Source organism: Heloderma suspectum, chromosome 12 (assembly GCF_057233095.1).
Source record: "Heloderma suspectum isolate Gila_16-S chromosome 12, 16-S_ref, whole genome shotgun sequence".
Classification (NCBI taxonomy): Eukaryota; Metazoa; Chordata; class Lepidosauria; order Squamata; family Helodermatidae; genus Heloderma; species Heloderma suspectum.
In genome coordinates, this window is record NC_139469.1 from 20701394 (window position 1) to 20724709 (window position 23316).

Consider the following 23316-nt stretch of genomic DNA (forward strand, 5'->3'; position numbering starts at 1 on the left):
TGCTGACTCTCTTGAAATTAGGTTGAGGGTGGAATCTGTAGTTCTCTTTCCAACCCCGTCTTATCCTCGCAAACATCTTGTGAGGTAGGCTAGCCTGAGAGAGATGGTGATTTTGTCTTCATGGCTGAGTGGGGATTTGAACCCAGTTCTCCCTGGTCCTAGTCTACCAGTGTAGCCACAGCACCACACTGGCTGTCTGAGAGTAGCTTTTAAAGGCACAAGAGGCCTGTCAAGGGGAAAATGTGGCAACCCTAGAAGCTGATAAGTGAGAACTTGACATGTTCTGCCCACTTTGTGCCTTTCATGGATCTTTTAAAGTTCATTTTCCACCCAGGTAGGTTTTCTGTGGTTTCAAAATCTTAATAAGAAGCAGATAAGAATGTAAAACGCGTCATGTTGGATCAGACCAAAGATCCATTCAGTCCAGCATTCTGGTCACAAAGTGACCAAAAGCTGCCTGTAGGAAACCCACAAGTAGGATATAAGGGCAATAGCACCCTCACAGTCCTATTCCCGAGTAACTAGTATACAGGGGCATACTGCCTCTGACTCTTGAACTGTTACACATTCCACCTCCTGTTGATTTCATCTACAAGATTAGAATCGGTCTCAGCTTATTTCGCCACTTCTCACCTGCTCCCAGACCTTTTGCAGCCCTATTATTTATTTATCTATCTATCTATCTGCAATATTTATATACTGCTTCTCACTTGAAATCCCAAATTGGTTTTCAGAAGAATCAAAATCAAACAAACAAACAAGACTGCATACATTCACAATAGTATCATGAGGCTGGTACAAAGCTTATGGCAGGGGGAAAAACAAAGCAAACAGATGCATTTTCAATAAAGAAGATTATTCCTCAGGGTGGACACCACGGCAAAGAAAGCCCTGTTGGGTGCAATCCAGTGGGGATAGTTAGCCGCCTCCTAACTCAGAGGTGACTGACTATCCAATGCAGGGTGGGTGAAGCACAGAGAGGATCTTCTCCTCTGCGTTCTGGCTGCCCTGTATTAGTGGCTAGCCGGCTGATTTTGGCTGTCTTGCCGGAGTGGCAGGGGGAGGCCAGACAGTGCCTAAGAAGCATCGTAAAAATGCTTCCGCCATCCCCTCCCTGCCCCCAGGAATGCCCCTTTTTCCCCCGCTCTGTGCTGCTCTTACAAGCGCAGAGCTGGGGACGAACTGCTCCTCTTATGAGAGGGTGGGGAGGCGGTTTTCTGGAAACCAACCTTGGAGCACAGACTCCTAGGTCAGTTCCCGAAAACTGAATAATCCTATGGCTGTCTAACAGCCATAGGATTGCACCCTTAGCATAATTATACCAATACCAACTTTCCTCCAGCACTGTGCTTCCATCTCCTTTATCATGTGGTTTATTCAACCGAGATACCTTAGCATAATTATACCAGTACCAACTTTCCTCCAGCACTGTGCTTCCATCTCCTTTATCATGTGGTTTATTCAACCGAGATGTGGTTTATTCAACCGAGTTGGCCTGTATTTCACCTCTGTATGGGTGTGAGGATGAACTTGAGCACACTCCGGGAGAGAGCGGAGGACAGGAAGGACTGGCGTGCTATGGTCCATGGGGTCACGAAGTGTCGGACACGACTTAGCGACTGAACAACAAATGTGTGTGAGGATCTGCTTGTAACCCACCCCCTGACTCTCAATTTGCCTTGGTCTCCATTGCCTACAGGTGATTAGCAACCAATGCATTCAGCCATGTGGCACATCAGGTCACTTGTGTTTTTAAAGTACCTGGGTGTTTGCTAGTTAAACATGGAGCTGCAGCAGCATAACTCGCTTGTGCTTTGTGAGAAGGGGAATCTCTGTCTGCATGGAACAATGCAGATTATCTCCAGCAGAGGGATGTGGGCTGGGAAATCTTCTGAAATGGAACATGTTCCCCTGCTATATTATTCCATACCAAATCTTTCATTTTTAGACACGCATTGTTTCATAAAACTGAATTAGGGTGCAATCCTATCCAGATGCCCGTCAGCCTCCAAACTCAGAGGGTAACGAGCATCCTATGAGGAGTAGGAGGAGCGCGGAGGCAATCTTTGCCTCCGCGCTTCTGCCACTCTGCATTTTTGCTAGACGGGCATTTTTGCCCATCTAGCTGGGGTTCTGCAGAGGGTGAGGGAAGGAGGATGGGGGTAGCTCATATCCCCACTTCTCCCCTCCCCATCCACAGAACCACCTCCTTTCCCTCCTCCCCGAGGCTGCTTTTGCAACCTCAGAAAGGAAGCTGACGCAGTTCTCTCTGTGCCGGCTGTCGGGAGGGGGGCATGGACTACTTGGTCTGAGATCAGAGCACAGTCTCTGACCTCGGATCCAGGAATCCAAACTATTTATCCCCCCCCCCCAACTCTGTCTAGGGGGCACAGGATTGCTCTTCCCATAACATAATGAACAAATACCAGTGCAAATCCATTTGGCCCACTGGAATGAATACAATATCAGTCAAACCTAAAATCAAAATTGTAATAAACACTTCAGTCAACTACCCGTAAGCAGCATATATACTTCTGTGACCCGTTGTTCAGGCATGCTAGAATTAATACGTTAATCGTGTTCAGCCTGAGTGGGGGTGCTATTGATTTGTCATTTTTTAAAATCAAGTTAATTTCCAAATAAAGCTTCAGGGTTTTTTTTAATACTGGCTGGTTGGGGGATGCTGGGAGTTGTAGTCCTAGCACATCTGGAGGGTACTAGGTTGGGGCAGGCTGATGTAGGAGAGAGGATTCCATATCATATGGTTACGCTACTGCACTGTGCCAAGTAATTTCAGTGCAGTCCTATGCATATTTACTCAGAAGTAAGTTCCTCTGTGTTCAGTGGTATGTACTGCCAGGAAGGTATGGCACAGGACTGCACCCTTAGAGACTGAGGGATGGACCAGGAAGTTCCAAACTTCCTGGCCATTAACTCTCTAAGTGGCCTAAGGCAAACTTTTGTTTCTCAGCCTTTGAATCTGCAGTAGGAGTTTAATAATACTGAGCTTCTTTAAAGGGATTATTGCAATATATATTATACAAAGGCAAATTCGTATTATGACTAAAATATAAAGTTGAGAGCTGAAATGTAAAAATATGTAATCCTTGCTGTAGGGAGCAAAGATTAATTCATTTTTACATTTCAGGTCTCCTAACGTTATGCCTTAATGTATGTATGTACATATTATGTGTATATTTATTAGTATTATCTCAGTAATTCATATAAACAGCCCTGTAAGGATAGCTTTAATGGTCAAAGATTCTCTTTCATGAACAGTTGATTAGCATAAGACCATAATTAAGGCTCGCAAATGTTTACATAAAATCGATGGTTTAAAAGCTTTATATACAACCTGTTTTTACTCCTTTACCCACCCCTGCTGCTACAGCCACTACCATCCTTAGCCCAAATTAATGGGTTTCAGCTGAATTAAGTATTCACACCTTGAGTACATCATTGTCAGGCAAAAACAGTGTGGTGCAGTGGTTAGAGTGTTGAGGTTTCAACCGGGGAGACTCAGGTTCGAATCTCCACTCAGCCACAGAGCTTACTCCACTCGCTCACAGGCCTGCTTTGAGAGAAAAGGGAAGGGATAACATATACTACACTCATCATCTGAGGCCCTCTTCCGAGGGAGGTCCAGAGGATGGCAACAAGGGAGAAGGCCTTTTCAGTGGTGGCCCCCCAATTTTGAACACTGTCCCCAATGAGGCCTGCCTGGCGCCAACATTGCCATCTTTTCGTTGCTTCTACAAGCAGGCATTTGACAGCATATGATAAGGATATTAATGGGTTCTGGCATTTACTGTTGATTTTTTTTTAATGTTATATTTTTGTACGTCGGTTTTTTATTAAATATGTTTAGGCTTTATAAATTGCCCAAAGGGCTTTCGGCTGTTGGGTGGTATGGAAATGCAAGAAAAGAAATAACATGTATGCCACCCTAAGCTCCTTGAAGGAAAGTTGGAATAAAAACATGTTGTGGATGGAGGCCCTCTTCATTTGATGGTGGTAGTCCTTTTACTACCACAGATGTTCTAACGGTGCAATCCTATGCATGTTTAGACAGAAGAAAGTCCCACAACTCCCAGCATTCCCCAGCCAGCTGGGGAATGCTGGGAGTTGTAGGACTTTCTTCTGTCTAAACATGCATAGGATTGCGCCCTAAGTGCCCTTACTTTATTCGGTCACTAGCATAGTGCCGTTCTATTTCTCCCATCTTTTCCCCCTTGTCTTTGCACTAGGGGTGAGCAATGTTGGGCCTTTTGGATTTTGTTGGCCTCCAACTTCCATCATCCCTCACTATTGGCTATCCTGGTTAAGAGAGCTGCCGTCTGTTGACAACATCCAGCAGTTGCCCCAAGTTGCCTACCCCTGCTTTACACCAGTAAGAAAGCCAATGGCCGTCCAGGACGTTCTCTCTGTGGACGGTGAGCTTCAAAAAGAGAACAGGCCTATAATTACGCTGAAGCCTCTCTCCAGAAATCTTTGGTTCGAACACTTTTAGCAGTAGAAAGGAGAAGAGGTCACCCCCAGTGTTACCTTTCGTGGACTTCCTGATGACTTCTGCCAAGGTCATGGGCTGGTCCATCTCCAATAGGACTTGCTGGCTTCTCCCACTCATCTTGTTTTGTTCTCCAGTAGCGTTCCAAAAGGCCTGTTCCCCCAAATCCATCATTCAATATCCTTTAGGTGTTCAAAATTCTCTGCTGAGCAGATGGTATATCCTCTGCTTCTAATACAGCTGAGGAACCTATTAAGATGTTCCCTCAACCTGGCTGTGTAAAGCTGCAGGAAATTCCTGGGTGACTCAAGTTGCCAATAGTTATTCACCTTTTCCTTCTGAGTTTATGATCACTTAATAGTTGTGTTTACATTTTACAAAGCAAGACATCCTGCATGTCTTTATTGCAAGAGCCAATGACTGAGGCACCATGGAATTCTAATCACTATGTTGCCTTCAAATTTGGCTTCCACCAGGTATAGCAGAAATGCCACGGTTGCTAGTGCAAGTGGAGCTGTTCATTGTAAGAACTGCTAATATGAATGGCAGGCGTGTTGGGCGCTTGTATAAATTTGCAATTCATGGCATGTTGGCTTCAAATGTTGTAGGAACCCGTACACTTAGTGAAGGCAGAAATAATTAGATGACTTTTAACTTTCACACCAAAACCTTTCTATGCAATACATTCTGCTGAAATGAATACATTTTATTCAAAGCAAATAATGGGTTAGATCCAGACTATGGGCATCTCTACACCAGCCTAAAATCCTGCATTTAAAATGGGGTTTTCTGCTTCCGTTTTAAATGCAGGATCACAATGACTCCCCTGTCTCCCTTTTTCACCCACTTTTTCCTCTCGCCTTTCCCTCTCCTTCTCCCTGTCAGGGTTGGATCAGAGCCCAGAGAGCCCCAAAGCAGTTCTCATTCTGAGGAAGGAATAGAAACTGTGGGAGAGGAACCCGTGCGCTGTTCTGAGGCGCAGCCGGAGGGAGATCCCCTCCCTGCTCCCATTCCTGAGAGTGACAGTGACCCTGGCAGGGAGAGGGAGGGACAACTGGAGCTTTGGGACATGAGGTGCCGGTGCAGGGACAAGCGGGAGATAGCGGGCACCGAGAGGAGGCGCTCAGCCTGCTTGGCGCGACAGCAGCAGCTGTGCCCCGATGCCCCACGGGAAAGGGGTGGACTCTCTCCTCCTAGACCTTAAGTTCAGAGGCTTCCCGCCCTTTTCCTCCAAACGGAGACCAACTGATTCCCTAAGGCTAGAACCCCCTAGTAGTCAGCTCTCTTAAGTTTCCCTCTTAGGCTCATGCAATTAGCATCTGTAAGTGTCATTAGGCTGAATGGAAATAAAGCCTTGGAAAAGAGCCCTATTGTCTACGTGTTGATTCTGGCTACCCGAGGATTTCAGAAGGCGGCAAGGGCATTCCTGACACTCCCCGTATCTGAATCTTCCATTGTCTTTCATTGATCTCGCTCCTCTTCTTGCTGCTTTTCATCTTTTCACAGAGGGAACTCAAGCAAAACACGACAGTAATTTGATAGCTCATTACCTGCAATCTATTTAAAAACGGAACAAAGGGCATTTAGTGCAGAAGACTCTTTGGTGGTTCATGGTGTCATGTAAAGAACCCATAAACTTCCATGAAGGAGCGATCTCAATCACAGGATAAAAGCTCTGTGTGAAGAAAGCCTAAGTTAGGTGAATTTGGGTCCCACTGAAATCAATGGGACATGTTAAGCAGGCCTTAAATCCCATTGATTAATGGGAAGAAAGTTCAACTAACTTAGTCTGGATATTACCCAGTATGTTTAGGATTGGGGTGCTTATCATCTTGCTCTTTATTTACTTACCTTTTGGTTGGTTCTTTTTAGAAATTGTTCCATGATTATCATTTAAAAAAGGAGCTCAGAGCTTACATTTCTAAGCAGATTCTAGAAATACGAAAAACTCTAAAACAGGGATAGGCAACCAGCAACCTTCAGCCTAATTTCAAAAGCCCTATGCAAGCAATCAGTTCAGAGAATGCCGTCTTCTTATCTGCGAGGTATGCAACCCTTCTCATATTTCAACATCTTTGTATATGTGGGGCCCCATAAATGCAGAATATTATACATGATGTATGTTTTTGTGATTTCCATCCTGGTCCCAGGAACAGATTTCTTGTACTTACGTTGGAATGAATGTCGAATAGCTCAGAGGTAGAACACATGCTTTGCATGCAAATGGTCCCAGCTTTGAACCCTGGCAACTCCAGGTAGGGCAGGAAAGACTCCTCCCCAAACCCTAGAGAGCTGTTGCCAGCCAGTGGGAACAAAACAGGGCTAGATGGACCAAGGATCTGACTCAGTGACTGAGTTTGCATGATCACCGCAGCCCACCGTGGCTTAATTAAGCCATGGTGGGTTGCAGTGCATGCTGGCAGCCATTTTGAATATTCAACCCCCAGCCGGGGGAAAGAGTTCCATGGTTTGCTGTTGTCCAAACCTGGGCGACAGGGTTCAGATGACATGACAAACCGTGGCAACCCCACCCCCTGGAGTTGAATATTCAAAAGGGGCGGTGGGCTGCAGTAATCATGTGAACCAGCCCATCGTAAAGAAGCTTCATATGTTCCTAAACTTGCTAAAGCAAATGTGCAAATTAACTGCGGATATGGATCGATATGTAACAAATCAAGTCGCTTTATTTGCCGTTGCTGCCAAAAACATTAGAGCAAAGGTTTTAAAAGCTTCTGTTGCAAGACGTTCAGATGATGAATTGATTTGATCAGTCTGGTTCCCCCCCTCCCCTTAATAAAATTGTAAGAACCTTTGATTATGTTTGTTCAAATGAGAAGCGGTATAGTAAAGGGCTGGATGCACCTGATCTCGGAAGCTAAGCAGGGTCAGCCCTGGTTAGTACTTGGATGGGAGACCGCCTGGGAATCAGGCTTCCTGCACTGAGCAGGGGGTTGGACTCGATGGCCTTGTAGGCCCCTTCCAGCTCTATGAATCTAAGATTCTATATAAATATTGCTAATAAATACATAAGCGCTGACGGATAGACTGATTTATCCCTTCCCCAGCAGCCCTCTAGGCAAGGAGGCGTAGGGAGAGAGACAGGGATGATGGAGAGGCGGTGGGGGGCATCCACTTTTGGCTCTAGCACAGCCCACTGCCAGCATGTGGCCCCTGGCAAATTACCTCCGAGGTAGTGTGTCCCTCAACAGAAAAATGGTTGCCCACTCCAGTTCTAACATTTTAAAAATAAAATCCAGTTCTGTTTTTTGTGGTGTGCAGGTAATAAGGTCCTACCCCAGCCTTCCCAACCTGGTGTCTTCCAGATGTGTTGGACTGTAGCTCCCATCATGCTCAACCAGCATGGCCAATGGCAGGAATTATGGGAGTTGTAATCCAACACATCTGGAGGGCACCAGGTTGGAGAAGGCTGACCTACCCTATAATCTATTGTATTGTTCCCTCTGTTCCTGGGTAAGGTTTTTTGTTTATCTGACCCCTCCCCCCCCCCGATGATACAACCAAAGTATACTCATCTTGGTGGTTCAGTAGAAAGCACAGGGCAGTATCCAACGGTGGCTGTCCGCAACCAGCCAGCCCCGTCGATTCCGCTCCATGAGCAGCGCCCACTGCTTGCACAATAGAGATTTAGCACTTCTGTGAGCAAGCCCTAAAATGCACAGAAATGCCTGTTTCTGGAATAGGGCAGGTCAGCGGAGCTCCCCTTTCCCAGCTCCGCCAACCTGCCCCATTCCAGAAATGAGTGTTTCCACTTGTTTCAGCTTGCCCCCAGAAATGCTAAATCTCCATTGCGCGAGTGGTGGGAGCTGCTTGCGGAATGGAATCAGTGGGGCTGGTCACCCACAGGCAGTCACCATTGGATACCGCCCATACCCCATACAAAGCATATCTCATTAAAAGGTAGATACCTTTGAAGCCAGAGAAATTAGAGAGGTTTTTCTGACACGGAGGGAGCAATCCTATCGCCGCTAGACAGCTGCTAGATGGCCATAGGATATGCGTGTTTCCGGGAACTGACTTTTTCCCACATTTGTGCTGCCTCCGAGGCAGTGCAGAGAAACCCCGTCCTCGGTGCTCGGAAGAGGAGCGCGGAGTGGCTGAAAGGGGGCAGGGCTGGGGGCATTTTGGGGCAGGGAGAACAGATCTGCCTGTATGACACATCTTATGTGTTGTACCACAGCCTCCTCTCCCGCTCGGCCCCCCCGCGGCTAGACAGCCAAAAATGGCTGTCTAGCATGAAAAGCAGGGCAGGAGAGCCGCAGAGGCAACGATCCCCCCCCCCCATGCTTCTCCTGCCTTGCTTTGGCTAGGCGGGTCACCTCCAAGTTCAGAGGCGGCTACCTATCAAGATAGGATTGCGCCCTTAATGGTTTGTTTTGATGAAGACGGTCTTATCTAAAATGTTTGATCAATGAAGACCTTGTTGGTTTGCAACTCTGTACTTGGATTTGTGCAATCAGCCTATATTTAATATTGTTTGTGATGTCTTCAGCTTTGTTACAAGTTATGGCTTTAAAGAAAAGACTGAATTCGAAAAAAGAGTTGAGAATAATACTTGCGGGAACCCCACAGAATACCCTCCAGTGAAATCCCACCAAATGCCTGTACAGGTAGAAGTGTTTTGCTGGCCTTTCAAAGGTCTTATTGGATTGGACTATGGCAAGGTGTATTGGATGTGGTTTTGAAAGAATGGTGAGCTGTCAGGTGTGCATTTACACAGAGTCATATTGAAGGGTCTAGTGTGCACAAATTTGTTAGAGCAGTTGGCAATTTTTTTGAAGTTAGAATTGGTTCTCATAGTGGTATTCACATACAGCAAAGGTCAGCACTTCTCATTGTTACTTAGAAGTTTGATCATGCACAGTGGCTGCTTTGTACGGTGTGTACCTTCTAGCTGATAAGAATGCTCCTTCTTTGCTATGAGAAACTGTTTTCCTGCCAAGAACAAGAGGTCCCCCTTTTCTCTTTCTAGGCAGAGGGAGGGAGGGGTGGGTGTGTCTTCTGACAGTCTGATGAAACAGGCCCTATAAAATCCTAAGAAGATTAGCCTGCTGTCTGTTCTCACCTGAGAGGATGAGGCACTCCAACAGCCCCTTCGGACTACATCTTGTCACTTTATGGGACCCGGGGTGACTGTGGACTGCAAGTTGAGGGGCATGTGTGTAAGTTTCTCTTTGCTCATATTCTCTGCTTCCGTTTCCCATCAATAAACTATGATTCTTTCACACAAGTGGACTTGAGTCATATTGGCACCTTCGAAACTGGTTAGTATGGGTCCTGGCCGGACCAGGCCCCATATTTAAGACACAAGGCTTTCCTAAGAAGCAGTTCTACAAAGTCAGAGCCACCATTAAGAAGGCTCTGTGCATCCCTACCAATCTTCCCTTATACAAAGAAGTCTGAGTGACCCCTTTTCGCATCCATTTTTAAGGGATTGGTGCCGGTTCATATTGGGAATGGCTTTGCTTCCATCTGATGCAAAGGGATAGACAGTTAAAGAAAGATGCCTCTTAAAATTGGAATGATAATACATGAAATATTGTATGGAATATTGTCGCATATGAATAAAAGCATTGAGATTGGCCCTAAGATTGCCTCAGCTGCTGCCAATTACATACGGTTGTCCAACTCTGTTTAAATAAATAAATTCAATGGTGCGCAATGGCTGCATTTTATTGTTGTCTGGAATTTGAAATAACTTTCTGGCCCCATCCATGGAAGAGCGTTCCCATCATGTGAGTCCCCACGTGGAGTTCAACGTTGTGTAACCCAGATGCAAGTTTATCATCTCCAGCAAGGTCAGAGCCTCAGAAAATGTGATATCATCAGCGGGATGGGCAGTGTGCCTTGAGCATGTGCAGACTGCCTTCTCACCGCCGTGCAGAAGGGCAAATGGATCATACCATATCTGGAACTGGGACGAGGACTTGGAGTGTGACAGCTGAGCAGGCTTAGTGGGGAGATGCCATAGCTCAGTGGGAGAGCACCTGCTTTGCATGCAGAAGCTCCCAGTTTTGGTCCGTTGCTTCTCCGGGTAGGGCTGGGAAAGTCTCCTGCCTGAAACCCTGGAGAGCCACTGCCAGTGAGTGTCGACAATACTGAGCTAGATAGACCAAGCGTCTGACTCAGTATAAGGCAGTTTCCTATGCTTGGGGCCCAGTTCCTCTTATTTTAGACATTAAGGCTTAGTCCCGTCTCATTCCTTTCATGCTGATTCCCATTCTATGATGCATCAGGTTATCTCACTTTGGTCCTCTTGTCCCTTAACAGAGAGGGGCAACCTGGCCGGGGTCCAGCACGTCGTCCTGGTCTTATCGGGGAAGGGAGGAGTGGGGAAGAGCACCATCTCTACTGAGCTGGCTTTGGCCTTGCGTCACGCTGGGAAAAAGGTACGTTCCGTTTCATCACGGTGCGGCATAGCAGTTCAACGTAGCGGTTAGACTTAGACCGCGGAGGCCAGCTTCACCTCCCTGCTCAATAAATAAATAAAATACAGCAGTTATAACGGTCTGTTTCTCCCCTGCCCACATTTATTATTTATTTGTGTATAATTCTGTAGTTGAAACGTTTCATCTTTTTGACTTTATGTTTTTCTTGCTTTATCTATTGAAATTATTTTTATCCCACTCTGTAGCCCAAAAGGCTCCCGAAGTGGCTTACGTTTATTCAGTAAAACAAGGCAGTCCCTTGGCTTGCAGTCTGCAGAAGACACGACACACAAGGAAAAAGGGATTGGGAGGGAAGAGGAAAGAAGTTAAGTTTCTCAGCGGGGCTGGTCTCCTTTCATCTCCCTCAGCAAAACTTAAAAATGTGGCATGCCTAGTTTTATGCACTGAACAAATAATCTCAAACGTGTGTTTTGTTTCCAGCAGCCAAAAGTATTTGAAACGGTATTTGATCGAAGAGGGAGGGGATCAGTAAAGTGCATGAATATGATTTAAATGTTATATTGGGACAAATTCAAAGCTTTACTTGGAGATGATTTTTACTGGAGTCATGTCTTAAGATCTTTACAATGACAACTCAGTATCAAGCATTTCCTTACATTATTTACATGTTTTAAAGAGAAAATGGAAGGATCTGAAAATGACTATATTTTAACATGCCCCACCCACTCCCAAAAAACAAAGAGATTAAGGGTGCAATCTTATGCATGTTTAAACAGAAAAAAGTCCTACGATTCCCAGCATTCCCCAACCAGCCAAGTATCCTTCCATACTTCCTGAGGAGAGTCACCCAAAAACAAAAAAAGCAGCTGATTACACGATTGAAACTGCCCAACTTCCCTTGTCTTGTATCTATTCATTCTGTCCATGTTTGGAGGGGAGGAGATGTTGGAGGGAGCATGGAATCACAGCTGGTGGTGGAATTTGGTCAGTTGGGTGAGGAAGAGGGTGGGAGCATAGAAGGGAGTTGCTGGGTGGGAATGGATTTAGGAGATCTTTGGACCTAACCGCTTTCATCCCAGATTTCAGTTGCCTGAATCTGTTTTCATTGTTTCTCAAATAAACACTCTGTCAGTTGTTAACTCTGGGTAATTTCTCTGCAGAACCCAACTTAAGAGATTTGAACACCTACCCTGATATTTATGCCCACACAGTGCTGTTTAACGTTCATTATTAATATGCACACCACCCCAACAAAGCTAAGCTGCTAAGAGCACAATCCTATGCATGTTTAGACAGAAAGAAGTCCTACAACTCCTAGCATTCCCCAGCCAGCCATGATGGCTGGGGAATTCTGGGAGTTGCAGGACATTTTTCTGTCTAAACATACATGGGGTTGCACCCTAAATTTACTATGTAGACCTGCATGCTTTCTAGGGAGAGTCATTTGGAGAGAAGAAGGAAAAAGAAACTACTCCAGAGTCCACATTTGGGCAACACCTTCATCACGACCAACCAAAATGTCACAACCCAGTGAGGAAGCTTTCGAGTTCACCAGAACTCTTCATCAGACTACCCTAACCTTCCCCAAGCTGGCATCCTCCAGAGGGGTTGAACTACAGCTCCCATCATCCTTTGGCCATGCTGGCTTTTGTTGATGGGAATTGTAGTCCAGTACACCTGGAGAGCGCCAGGTTTGGACAACACCAGGAGTGCTGTCCCAGGAGGCTGTTCCAAGTGGTCTGGAGCCTGGTTGACCCAGTTGCTCCAGAAATGCTGGAGCATTCTAAGGCCTTCTGTGTGGCCTTGGCAAGGCACATTGCAGATAAAATGGATCGGATTAGGAGTGTTATTCCGTGCTCTGTGGATACAGTTAGTGAGCAGGAGGCCGTCTGTGGCAAACCAGTTTTGTGGGATCGGTTCTAGCTTCTTCCTTCTGATGAAGTGGACAAGGTGCTTTCATCTGTAAGGCCAACCGCCTGCTTACTTGATCCAAGCCCATCTTGGCTCATTATGAGCTGCAGAGAGAGGCTGGGTGAGGGGATCAAGGCAGTGGTGAACGCCTTCCTTGAGGAGGGAATGATGCCATCAGCCCTCAAGGAGGCAGTGATAAGACCGCTTTTAAAGAAGCCCGCCTTGGATCCCCAAGTTCTGAACAACTTTTGCCCAGTCTCGAATCTGCCATTTTTGGGCAGGTGGTGGCGATGCAGTTGAAGGCACACTTGGGAGAAGCCGATTATCGGGCTTCAGGCCTGGGCATGGGACAGAAACGGCCTTGGTTGCCTTGGTGGGTGATATGAGGACGGCTCTGAATAGGGGCGAATGCTCCTTCCTTGTTCTCCTCGACCTCTCAGCAGCTTTTGATATCGTTGACCGTATCCTCCTGGACCACCTGGAGGGGTTGGGCATTGGAGACACCATATTCCGGTGGTTCCGGTCCTTCCTCTCCAGCAGGTACCAGAGAGTAGCACTGGGAGAGGAGGTTTCGGACCCGTGGCCACTCACTTGTGGGATGCCACAGGATTCCATTCTCTCCCCGATGCTATTTAACATCTATGTGAAGCCGCTGGGGGCTATCATCAGGAGGTTTGGGGTGCGGTGTCATTAGTATGCGGATGACACACAGCTCTACCTCTCGTTGAAATCTTCACCAAGGTTGGCCGTAGAATCTCTGTCTAAATGTCTGGAGACAGTGAGTGGCTGGATGGGGAGGAACAAGCTGAAGTTGAACCTTGACAAGACTGAGGTACTTTTGGCGGGAGACAAGAGGAGGTTGGGGGATGTTGACCTGGTGTTGAATGGGGTATGCTTACCCTTGAAAGACCAGGTCCGCAGCTTGGGGGTCATCTTAGACTCCCAGCTGTCCATGGAGACTCAGGTGTCAGCTGTGAGCCGCACAGCGCTGTACCAACTCCATCTGATACGGTGGCTGCACCCCTGCCTTCCTGACCATCTGCTCCCATCGGTAGTACATGCCCTGGTCGCCTCTCATTTAGACTACTGTAATGCGCTCTACATGGGGTTACCCTTGAAGACGGTTTGGAAACTGCAGCTGGTACAGAACGTGGCGGCTCGCCTGATTAAAGGCAGCCGCCGGCGAGATCACATCACTCCAGTGCTGAAGGAGCTGCACTGGCTACCAGTTGTTTTCCAGGCCAAATTCAAGGCACTGGTTTTGACCTTTAAAACCCTATACGGTTCCAGCCCAGCCTATCTCAAGGAGCTGCCTCCAGCAACACCAGATAGGCCACTCAACAAGATCAGCCTCGGATGGCCTTCTCTCTGTCCCATCAGCCAGGACAGCTAGGCTGGTGAGGACGAGGGAGAGGGCCTTTTCTGTGGTGGCCCCCACTCTGTGGAACTCCCTCTCTAGGGAACTCTGCCATGCCCCCTCTTTAATAAGCTTCCGCCACGTATTAAAAACGTGGTTGTTCAGGCAGGCATTTGGGGTGGGCTAGGGTAATTTTAGAAATGTGGTGTTTTTAATGTTGAATTTTATTGTATAAACTGTTTTTATTGTTGTACATCGCCCAGAGTGGCTGGGTGACTAGGGAAAGGGTGGGCTAGATGGCACAAAAAGTAAGGGGGGGTTGACAAAAAAAGAATACAAAAATTGGGCCACATGTTGTACCCATGATTTAGTCCCAATTCTCAAGATGGAGATTGCAGACGGAATGAACTAGTCACTGCTGGGAGCTGTAGTTATTAGATAGTGTCACCAAGTGTGGGACAAAGAACCAAAGGCCATTTTTTAATTTTTTCAAAACATAAAGTCTGGTTAATTACACCATCGAAACTGACCATTGGAGAAAATTTCCATCCCACATCAGCGGCTGCTACTGCCCCTCTTCTCTCCCCACCCCTCCCATGCCCAGTCCGACTCATTCCCTGCCCAGAGGCCTGCGTGGTTTGGCTGTGGCGTGACATGATTGACAGTGAACTTGCGCTGGACCATGAGGGCAGACCTGAGACTGGTACATGGGACTGAGGAGACATTCCCGGGTATGGACAGGAAAGGGCTCCACGTAGGACCGTTGCCCAGCGGAACATCACAGACTAATGGCTGCACTCATAGAAGCATAGCTTCCAAATCCCGGGAAGTACTAGCTGCCCTCTACTCAGCCCTGGTTAGGCCTCATCTGGAGTACTGTGTCCAGTTCTGGGCACCACACTTTAAGAAGGATGCAAACAAACTGGAGAGAGTTCAGAGGAGGGCAACGGAGATGATCTGGGTGCTCGAAACAAAGCCCTATGAGGAGAGACTGAAAGAACTGGGCATGTTTAGCCTTGAGAAGAGAAGACTGGGGGGAGATAGGATAGCACTGTTCAAGTATTTGAAAGGCTGTCACAGAGAGGCAGGCCAGGATCTCTTCTCGATTATCCCAGAGTGCAGGACACGGAATAATGGGCTCAAGTTAATTCAGTCAAATCCCAGCAATGACAATGCAACCAATTGCCTAGGGAGGTGGCGGGCTCTCCCACACTGGAGGCCTTCAAGATGAAGCTGGAGAGCTATCTGTCGGGGATGCTCTGACTTGGATTCCTGCATTGAGCAGGGGGTTGGACTCGATGGTCTTGTGGGCCCCCTCCAACCTTACTGTTCTATGATTCTATGACTAAGTCCATAAGAGGCTGCCGATTCAAAGCCCTGCCCATCAGTGATGCAGTTTGGTAACTCTGCTCTATATGTGGTGGGACTGTCCCTGGTTCGATACTTCTGTTCTGGAGCATTTGGGGTGATTTCAGATCTTGTTGGTTGCATCCTTGTGCCAGAGCCCCTCTTAGCACTTCTATTTCTAATGGATAATTTCAGAGGCAATTTGCCACACTGCAAGGGAGTCCTGTTTTTGTTGCTAGCGGCACGCCGAGAAATAGCGCAGCATTGAAGAATGGGTGCCAGCGGAACAATGCAGGGCTGGTTCACCAATATCTGGAAAATTGCACTTTCAGAGAGACTAACCCACCGCAGCAGAGTTCTGACAGGGGTTGCCAAACATGACCACTTCATGGAAAGCTGGTTTCCCTTCATGGCATTTGTCAACAATGGGACGGTGACCTGCAAGCCTCCAAGACCCCCCAGCATCATTTAGAATGGATCTAATTAAATGAGGGGTGCTCTAAGAACACTCTGCAGTTAATGTAACTCAGACAAGAATGGGAACACCGTTTCTTTTTATTTCATTTGAATAGTTGACCGTTACAGCATTTGTTGACAGTAAGCTCACTGTACTATGCAAAGTCATTGAATGAAACTAAGTTTTTTAACACAGTGATGCTGTTTGGTACTTTTAGACACTGGATTCCAGACGCCGTTTTTGGGGCCTTCCTGCTCATTTTGCTGAGTGGCGCCCCAGCCACCTGCCCCGAGGTCCTGCCATGAGGGCGCCGCCGCTGCCCATGGTCCCATATGGGAAAAGGGCTTGGTAGATAATGCACGGACTCAGGTGAGGCCTGTGCAGTGCCACAAACCAAAGCAGGAGTAGCACACGGACCAACAGCCGAATTCGGGGAAGGTGCAACCCAATCGTGTGCAGCTCTGCCATGGCCACAGAAAAGCTGACCTGCCAGAAAGGAGGAGCTGGAACGGGAGATGCGGGGGGGATTTCTGGTGGCTGACCAGGGGAGTCGCTAGGGATGTCAGAGAATTTCTCCACGAATCTCGGGGAGGCCGAATGCCAGCACATTCGGTCCCCCGAAATTGGTGGAGAAACGGTCTGCCACTCCCCCACCCCCCCCCGGGACGGGACTTAACTTGTGCGAATGTCCCTGGTGGCGGCGGCTCCGGTAGCGGTTCGGCGGCGGCGGCCGGTCTTCCGACCGGCTCCCACCGCCGCCATTTCCAAGTTAAAAAAAAAAAAAGTGATAGGCTGTGTAAAGATTTACGTAGCCTATCACGGCTAGATTTTTAAAAAACACCGTGATAGGCTACGTAAATGTTTACATAGCCTATCACAGCTGAGTGAAGAAAAAAAACCCGCGCATACGCAAATGGTGGCGCCCATGGGCGCCGCCATTTGCGTACGCGCGGGGGGGGGGTTCACTCAGCCGTGATAGGCTACGTAAACATTTACGTAGCCTATCACAGCTGACTGCAGGGACGCAAACGGCGGTGGCTATGGCCGCCGCCATTTGCATCCTGGCAAGACAGGATTCGCAGCGGGGGGGACGGGGCGCCTCCCCCCCGGCCAGAATTTGGGGGGGAGGGGCGGGGCACCTGCCCCCCAGCCAGAATTTCGGGGGGGAGGGATGGGGTGCCTCCCCCCTGGCCAGAATTTCGGGGGGAGGGACGGAGCACCTCCCCCCCACCGCGAATCTACTTTCGGGTTCAGGTAGGTGACTTTTGCACATCCCTAGGAGTCGCTTCCAGGGAGCTGCATTTCTTGCCAGGCTTGAGAGCAATGGGCTTGGGAGAAAGTGTGGCACCCGTAGCATACGTGCGCCTATGTTGTGCTCTTTCCGGCGCCCGGTGAAGACCTTTTTATTTCCCCAGGCATTTTAACATTTTAGCATCTTAGTCTTTTAGCTCTGTTTTTTTTTTTATCTGCTATTTTAAATCTTTGCATTGCTACTAGGCTTTATTCTGGTTGTACTTTTATATTGTTTTCCGATTTAATTTTTTAAATTGTACTTTATTTCGTATTTTGTGGTTTTAATTTTTGCAAACTGCCCAGAAAGCTTCAGCTGTTGGGCGGTATAGAAATGCAATAAATAAATAAAAGAGGGCTTGCCTTAAAGCAGGCAGCCAGCTCGGTGTAAGAAAAAGCCGGGAGCTTTGTAGAAGGAGGACTGTGGCCTCCCCATGATTTTGCCCCACAGGGCAACTGGAGGAGGGCTACGCTCCGGCCACCTTGGATGCAATTAAGAGGTCAGCGTGTGCTTACTTGTTTCTTGCCTGGCTCGTTTGCTCTTTGCCTTTAGGCACACGGCCCCTGGTGTGCACTCTTCTTTTCTCACACCAACTGACACCAGGGTTTTGCAGTCAGGCTATAGCAATACCCAGCAGCGAGGCTGCAAGCGTTTGTCAGAGCACGGAAGTGGGTTGACACAATGAGTGTGAGTCAATGGAGCTGGAAGAAGGAGCGCCGTCTAATCATAGCCTGTCTCGCGTTGACCAAGCCAAACATCTTGCGGGGCTTTGTGTTGCTGGCTGTTCTGAGCCCTGGTACCAGATGGCTTGGCGCTCTCTGGTGCACTCTTGGCTCTTACCTGATAAGCATGTGCAAGCCAAAGAACAGGGTTTGGAGAGGGCGGATTGAATCCCAAACACATATTTTGCTTCGTCCATCTGCAGTACCACAGATACATTTGCCTTTCCTGCTTTCAAGAGAGCCTTACATGAGCTGTACAGAGTTGGGAGAAAGGAAGACGGATGGGCTTGCAGAGTTGTGTTTCTCGCCTCCCCCCAGCACATCTGTATCAGATGCAAGTCTGGTCAATGACTTGCCCAGTTCCAGAGGAGTTAGCCTGTTGAACGTTGTTGGTTGAACCATAGGTTAGCGTGTTGTCTGAATGCAGCCAGTGTGGCTTGTTAACCATGCAGCATGGCTTATTTTCTCAAACAAACCACCGTGAGAACCCACAGTTTGTTGCGGGGTTGTTCAGGGTGGTTCACAAGCCACCCTGGCTGCATTCGGATAACATGCTAACCCAACCTGGGGAAAGTGTGCTGCATTCAGACCACGCACCAACCCACAACAGTTCAACAAACAACCCACGGTTCAAAACAACCCACACTCAACCACTGAGTGTGGGTTAGCATGTTGTGTGAACAGCCCCTTAGTGCTGAAGGTTCTGGAAGATTATTTTTGTCTTTTCCCATTCACTTGGCCATGTAGAGTCTTTACCCAGCCTGAGAAAGCCCTAATTACAAGGTTGGCCTCAAAATGGGCTCTGATTGCCAACATGCCCTAGAGGGCAGTGTTCAACCTGGGTCCGGAAATTTGGATTTCTGCTTAGCCACAGCAAGCTCTCTGGGTGTTCCCATGCAATGATAGGGATGTGCTTCCCATGTTGGCTGTTGGGATGAATGAAATCCTTAATGCAAAGCTGTTTGTACCCTCGAAAGTGCTAAAGAGGTGACCATGTCTTGTAGCAGCAAGTGCTAACTGTTCCATTCTGTCAAAAGGCCGTGATCTATTTCTCAGACCTGTTTTGGTAAGGTGTCGTTTGAAAGCACGTGGCATACTGCCATAGGTTGGGGGGCAGGGGAATAATATTGCATAGGATGCTGACAGACCTTGGAATTTGGGTTCAGAGGTCTAAATGGCACCCTCTTCCCCAAATGCAGTGCCTGGACCCTAGGAATCCAACCAGCAAAAAAAAGCCTCGTTGTTGTTATTCAGCTTCATTAGATAAAAAGCCATCAAGGCGCCATACAACATTTTATTGAAAACAATAAAACCTTAACACAATTTTTAAAAAACCGAGAATATTGGAAACAGTAAAACATGAAAATGACATAATTTTAAAGACTAAATTAAAAAGATGCATCTTCACACCCTGTTCACAAGTGGGGCTCGGTCATTATAAAAGTTGCCCCTTGGAGTCCTGTCTCTCGGCATGGACAAAGTGGTCTAAAGCAGGGGAGGGCAGATGTCTGGTAGATCTCTCAGTTTTATTTTTTTATTAGAACCCCAAAGTCTACTAGTTGCAGCCATGTGTGATTTATTGTGCGGGGCAGGACAGCAGCAGTGGAGTTGATCACCTTTTCCACCACACCATGAGGCATGCACTGCATATACCAGGGTTAAGAAACCTGGTGCCTCCAAATGTTTTGGACTACAGCTTCCATAATCCCTGACCATTGGCCATTTTGGCCGGGGCTGATGAGGATTGTGGTCCAAAACGTCTGGAGGGCACCTGATTGACTCCCTCTGATTGTACACAAGCGTATGGCTGAGTTGCTGTTCTGACGCAAAACTCCCAAAGATCTTAGGATATAGTTCGTTACTCTGCAGGCCCCCTGCTGAATGCTGTACTTCAAAGCCCCTGTCTTTGCAACACGGCAGAAGACGAGCAGCAATGGGGCTGTGCAGGCGTCTTCTGGGAGTGGCTTCTAGTCTGTGTGGGGCTGTGATTGAAAATGTCCCCTCTTGTGTATGCCGGGGCTCAGATGCCATGCCGGAGAATGCAGCGAAAAGGCCTAATAGGTGTACCGGTTAGAGCTGATCCACGCATCCTATATACGAGATGCGAAATCTTTCTTGTGATGTAGCCCTAACAGCGCCATCTGCACGCAAGAAGGTGGTATCAACAGGCTCAGGGGAGCCCCAAGATTTGCAAAAGCATTAAAAAAAAAAAACTTTAGGGGGAACCCCCTAACATGGGTGGTCGACCTGTGGCCTTCTGGCAACAGCGATCTGTCCCTTCTCTGGCAGCCCACTGCATTGAAGGCAGAGGGAGGGAGAGAGACAAGGGGGTGGAGGAAAGGGAGTGGCATAATGAGAAAAAAGGGTGACCCACCCACCTCTGGCTCTGGCCACCAGTGGCTTTGGGCCCTTGGCATGGACATGTGGCCCCTGACAGATTACTCCTGAGGAGATGCAGCTCAAGACACTGTGAGAGCCAGTGTGATGTAGTGGCTAGAGTGTTGGACTGGGAGACAGGAGATCTGGGTTCTAGTCCCCACTCGACCATGGAAGCTCATTGGGTGACTTTGAGCCAGTCACTGGCTCTCAGCCCAACCTACCTCATAGGGTTGTTGTTGTGAGGATAAAATGGAGGAGGAGGGAGTATTATGTACGCCACCTTGGGTTCCTTAAGGAGGGAAAAAAGCGGGATATAAATGTAATAAATAAATAAAATAAGACAGATAGGGGTGGGAACCCTTTTTTCTAAAAGTTCAGTCCTGATTGGTCGGGGGGGGTGGCATGGAGTGTCCCGGAAGAGTCCATGGCTTGCTGCAACACTTCAGCAGGAGTGCACACTGCACCATTTTGTTGCAGTTCCCAGTTGTTACACTCTACACTTCTCTGAAGAGGGACTCCGATTTGTATTCTGATGCAGGTCGGGATCCTGGACGTGGACCTCTGTGGCCCCAGCATCCCTCGCATGCTCAACGCGCAGGACCAAGACGTTCACCAGTGTGACAGTGGCTGGGTGCCGGTCTTTGTGGACCAAGACAAAAGCATCGCCCTCATGTCCATCGGCTTCCTTCTGGAGAAGCCGGATGATGCTGTGATATGGAGAGGACCAAAGAAAAACGGTATGGAGTGCATTGGCTTTTGCTGCCTGAACCGTGTGATGAAACTTGCTGATTTGCTGGCAAATCTGTACAGGGGCAGCGGAACAGTAAATAGATGTGGGGGGGGGATTGAGGAGTTGGGTACCAGTGTAGATTACTGGGAATCTGCCACACCACTGCCCTCCCCCAGCCTCAGAGTTGTGGTCCTTCACACCTTGTTTTGTAGCTGTAACAGTGAGGGCTAGAAGCATGAATTCATCAGAAATGAAATCATAGGATTCTAGGGGGAAAGCAAGAGGACAGATACTGTGCCGCAGTCCTCCCCAGAGAGACTGCTAGGCCTCTGCTTCGTTTAGGCAGTTGAACTGTATGAAGAACTGGAGAATGATAGCGCAGTCCTACACCTGTCTGCTCAGAAGTGGATCCCACTGATTTCAGTTGCCTACACCAATACATATAGGATTGCAGCCTAAATCACCAGTTGGCCCAGGTGTTAATGCCACCACAGTTCTTCCAGAGGGTCCCAACAGGGCTGGCCTCAAGAGTAGGCATGGCTGTGCACCTGCTGAGGGCCCCACACCCTGATGGGCCCACTGACAAGGGCTCCTTGGAGTTGCTCCTCCTCTTCACCATGGCGTCCTGCTTGATCGCCTGCCTCTCGCTCTGGCCCAGACGATGGTGGCGGTGAGGAGGAGGAGCAGGAGATGCCACGGACAACTCGCTCCCTGGCTCTCTGCCTGTGAAGCCAGCAAGTGGGAGCAATGATGAGGAAGAGGATGAGAAGCAAGAGCAGCTGGGGACCATGGCGGTGGGAAGGTAGACTCACGGAGGGAGGGGGCCCATGGAGGGTGTCTTGCCCAAGGGCCCACCAAAACCTGGAGCCAACGTGGGGTCCCGACGAAGGTGGTCAGCCTTCTCGGCCAAATGAAGGATGGGCGCTTTCTGTGATTATCCGAGCACTGCCGCTCTTTTACGTTTGTGATGAGGATCCTGTTGTTAAGAACATCCCTGCTTAATCAGACCAAAGGTCCATCTAGTCCCACATTCAGTTTCTCACAGTGACCGCCCAGATGCCCGGGGGAGCCCACAAGCTGCACATGAAGGGCTGTCGCCCCCCCAGCAACTGGCATTAAGGAGTGTGCTGTCCCTCAGCATGGAGGCCCCATTGATCTATCAGGGCCAATACTCCATTGATAGAATTAATCCTCCATGAGTTTGTCGAAGCCTTTTTCAGTTTTTAAGCCCTTCGGTGCCAGTGGGCATTGCCACATCTTGTGGCAGTGAGTTCCGTGCATTAATGACATGTGGTTGAAGAAGCACTTTCTTAGAAAGAAGACCTTCCTCTTGTTCTGCTTTAGTACTGCCCTTTTTTTTTTTTTAAGCTCCAGGCAGCTCACAGGAGCCCATAGATTCTGTGTGGTTCCCAGCTGGGCTCCCATCCCAGCAGTGCCCAGAGCAGGACCTCGGCCTTTAGCATCAGCAGTTGAACTGGATCAGGCTTCCTCCCAAAAGTGGGTCCCCAGACATTGTTGGACCAGAACTCCCGGCCACATTGACAATCATCAGGGATGATGGGAGTTGCAGTGCAACGTTACCTGAGGACCCGCAGTTGGGACAGACTGGCGACTTTGCAGCCCTTTTGTTCCGGATGGGGCGGCGCTCCCGCTGAAGGATCAAGTTCACAGCTTGGGGACTCCGCGTTTCTCCCAGAGGGTATGGTAACTGCCGCAGCAAAGGGGCACCTTTGCCCAGCTTTGACTGGTGTATCTTCCTGGAGAAGGTAGGTACGGCCGCAGTGATCCATGCCTCAATCAGCTCCTGCTTCGATTGTTGTAACGCTCTCTAAGCGGGGCTGCCCTCGAAGGGTATTTGGGAAGTGCAGTTGGTGCAAAACGCAGTGGCCGGATTGCTTTCTGGTGCACACTTTCTTGACCACATTGCACCAGTCCTGCCGTGGTATCAGCTGCACTGGCTGCCAGTCATTTTTCAGGCACCATTCAGATATACCCTGTACATTACGCTCAGCATCTAAGGTCCTCCTCTGGGCGCCTATTCCAAGGGAGGCTCAAAAGACAGCAACAAGGGAAAGGGCCTTCTCGGTCTCCCAGGGCGGCTTACATGCAATCAGGAAGACGAGACAGTCCCTGCCCGCAGGTGTGCAATCTAAAAAGGCACAACACGCAAGGCAAAAGCAATGGGGAGGGAAGAGCGAAAAAATTAAG

The 23316-nt window shown here is 48.4% G+C and overlaps 2 protein-coding genes across 3 annotated transcripts in view; one reads left to right on the forward strand and one right to left on the reverse strand.

Moving 5' to 3' along the window:
- The window catches only part of SPSB3 (splA/ryanodine receptor domain and SOCS box containing 3), a 28359-nt gene extending 23681 nt beyond the window's left edge, over window positions 1-4678 (reverse strand). Inside the window, exon 1 of the mRNA XM_084818654.1 lies at window positions 4546-4678. Within this exon, the coding sequence (XP_084674780.1) occupies window positions 4546-4678 (133 nt within the window). The remainder of the gene's footprint in view (window positions 1-4545) is intronic.
- The window catches only part of NUBP2 (NUBP iron-sulfur cluster assembly factor 2, cytosolic), a 32284-nt gene that overhangs the window by 880 nt on the left and 8088 nt on the right, over window positions 1-23316 (forward strand). For both annotated transcript variants that reach the window (XM_084818657.1, XM_084818655.1), the window contains exons 2-3: window positions 10796-10914; window positions 20917-21115. In XM_084818657.1, coding sequence (XP_084674783.1) covers window positions 10796-10914; window positions 20917-21115 — 318 coding nt within the window. The remainder of the gene's footprint in view (window positions 1-10795; window positions 10915-20916; window positions 21116-23316) is intronic.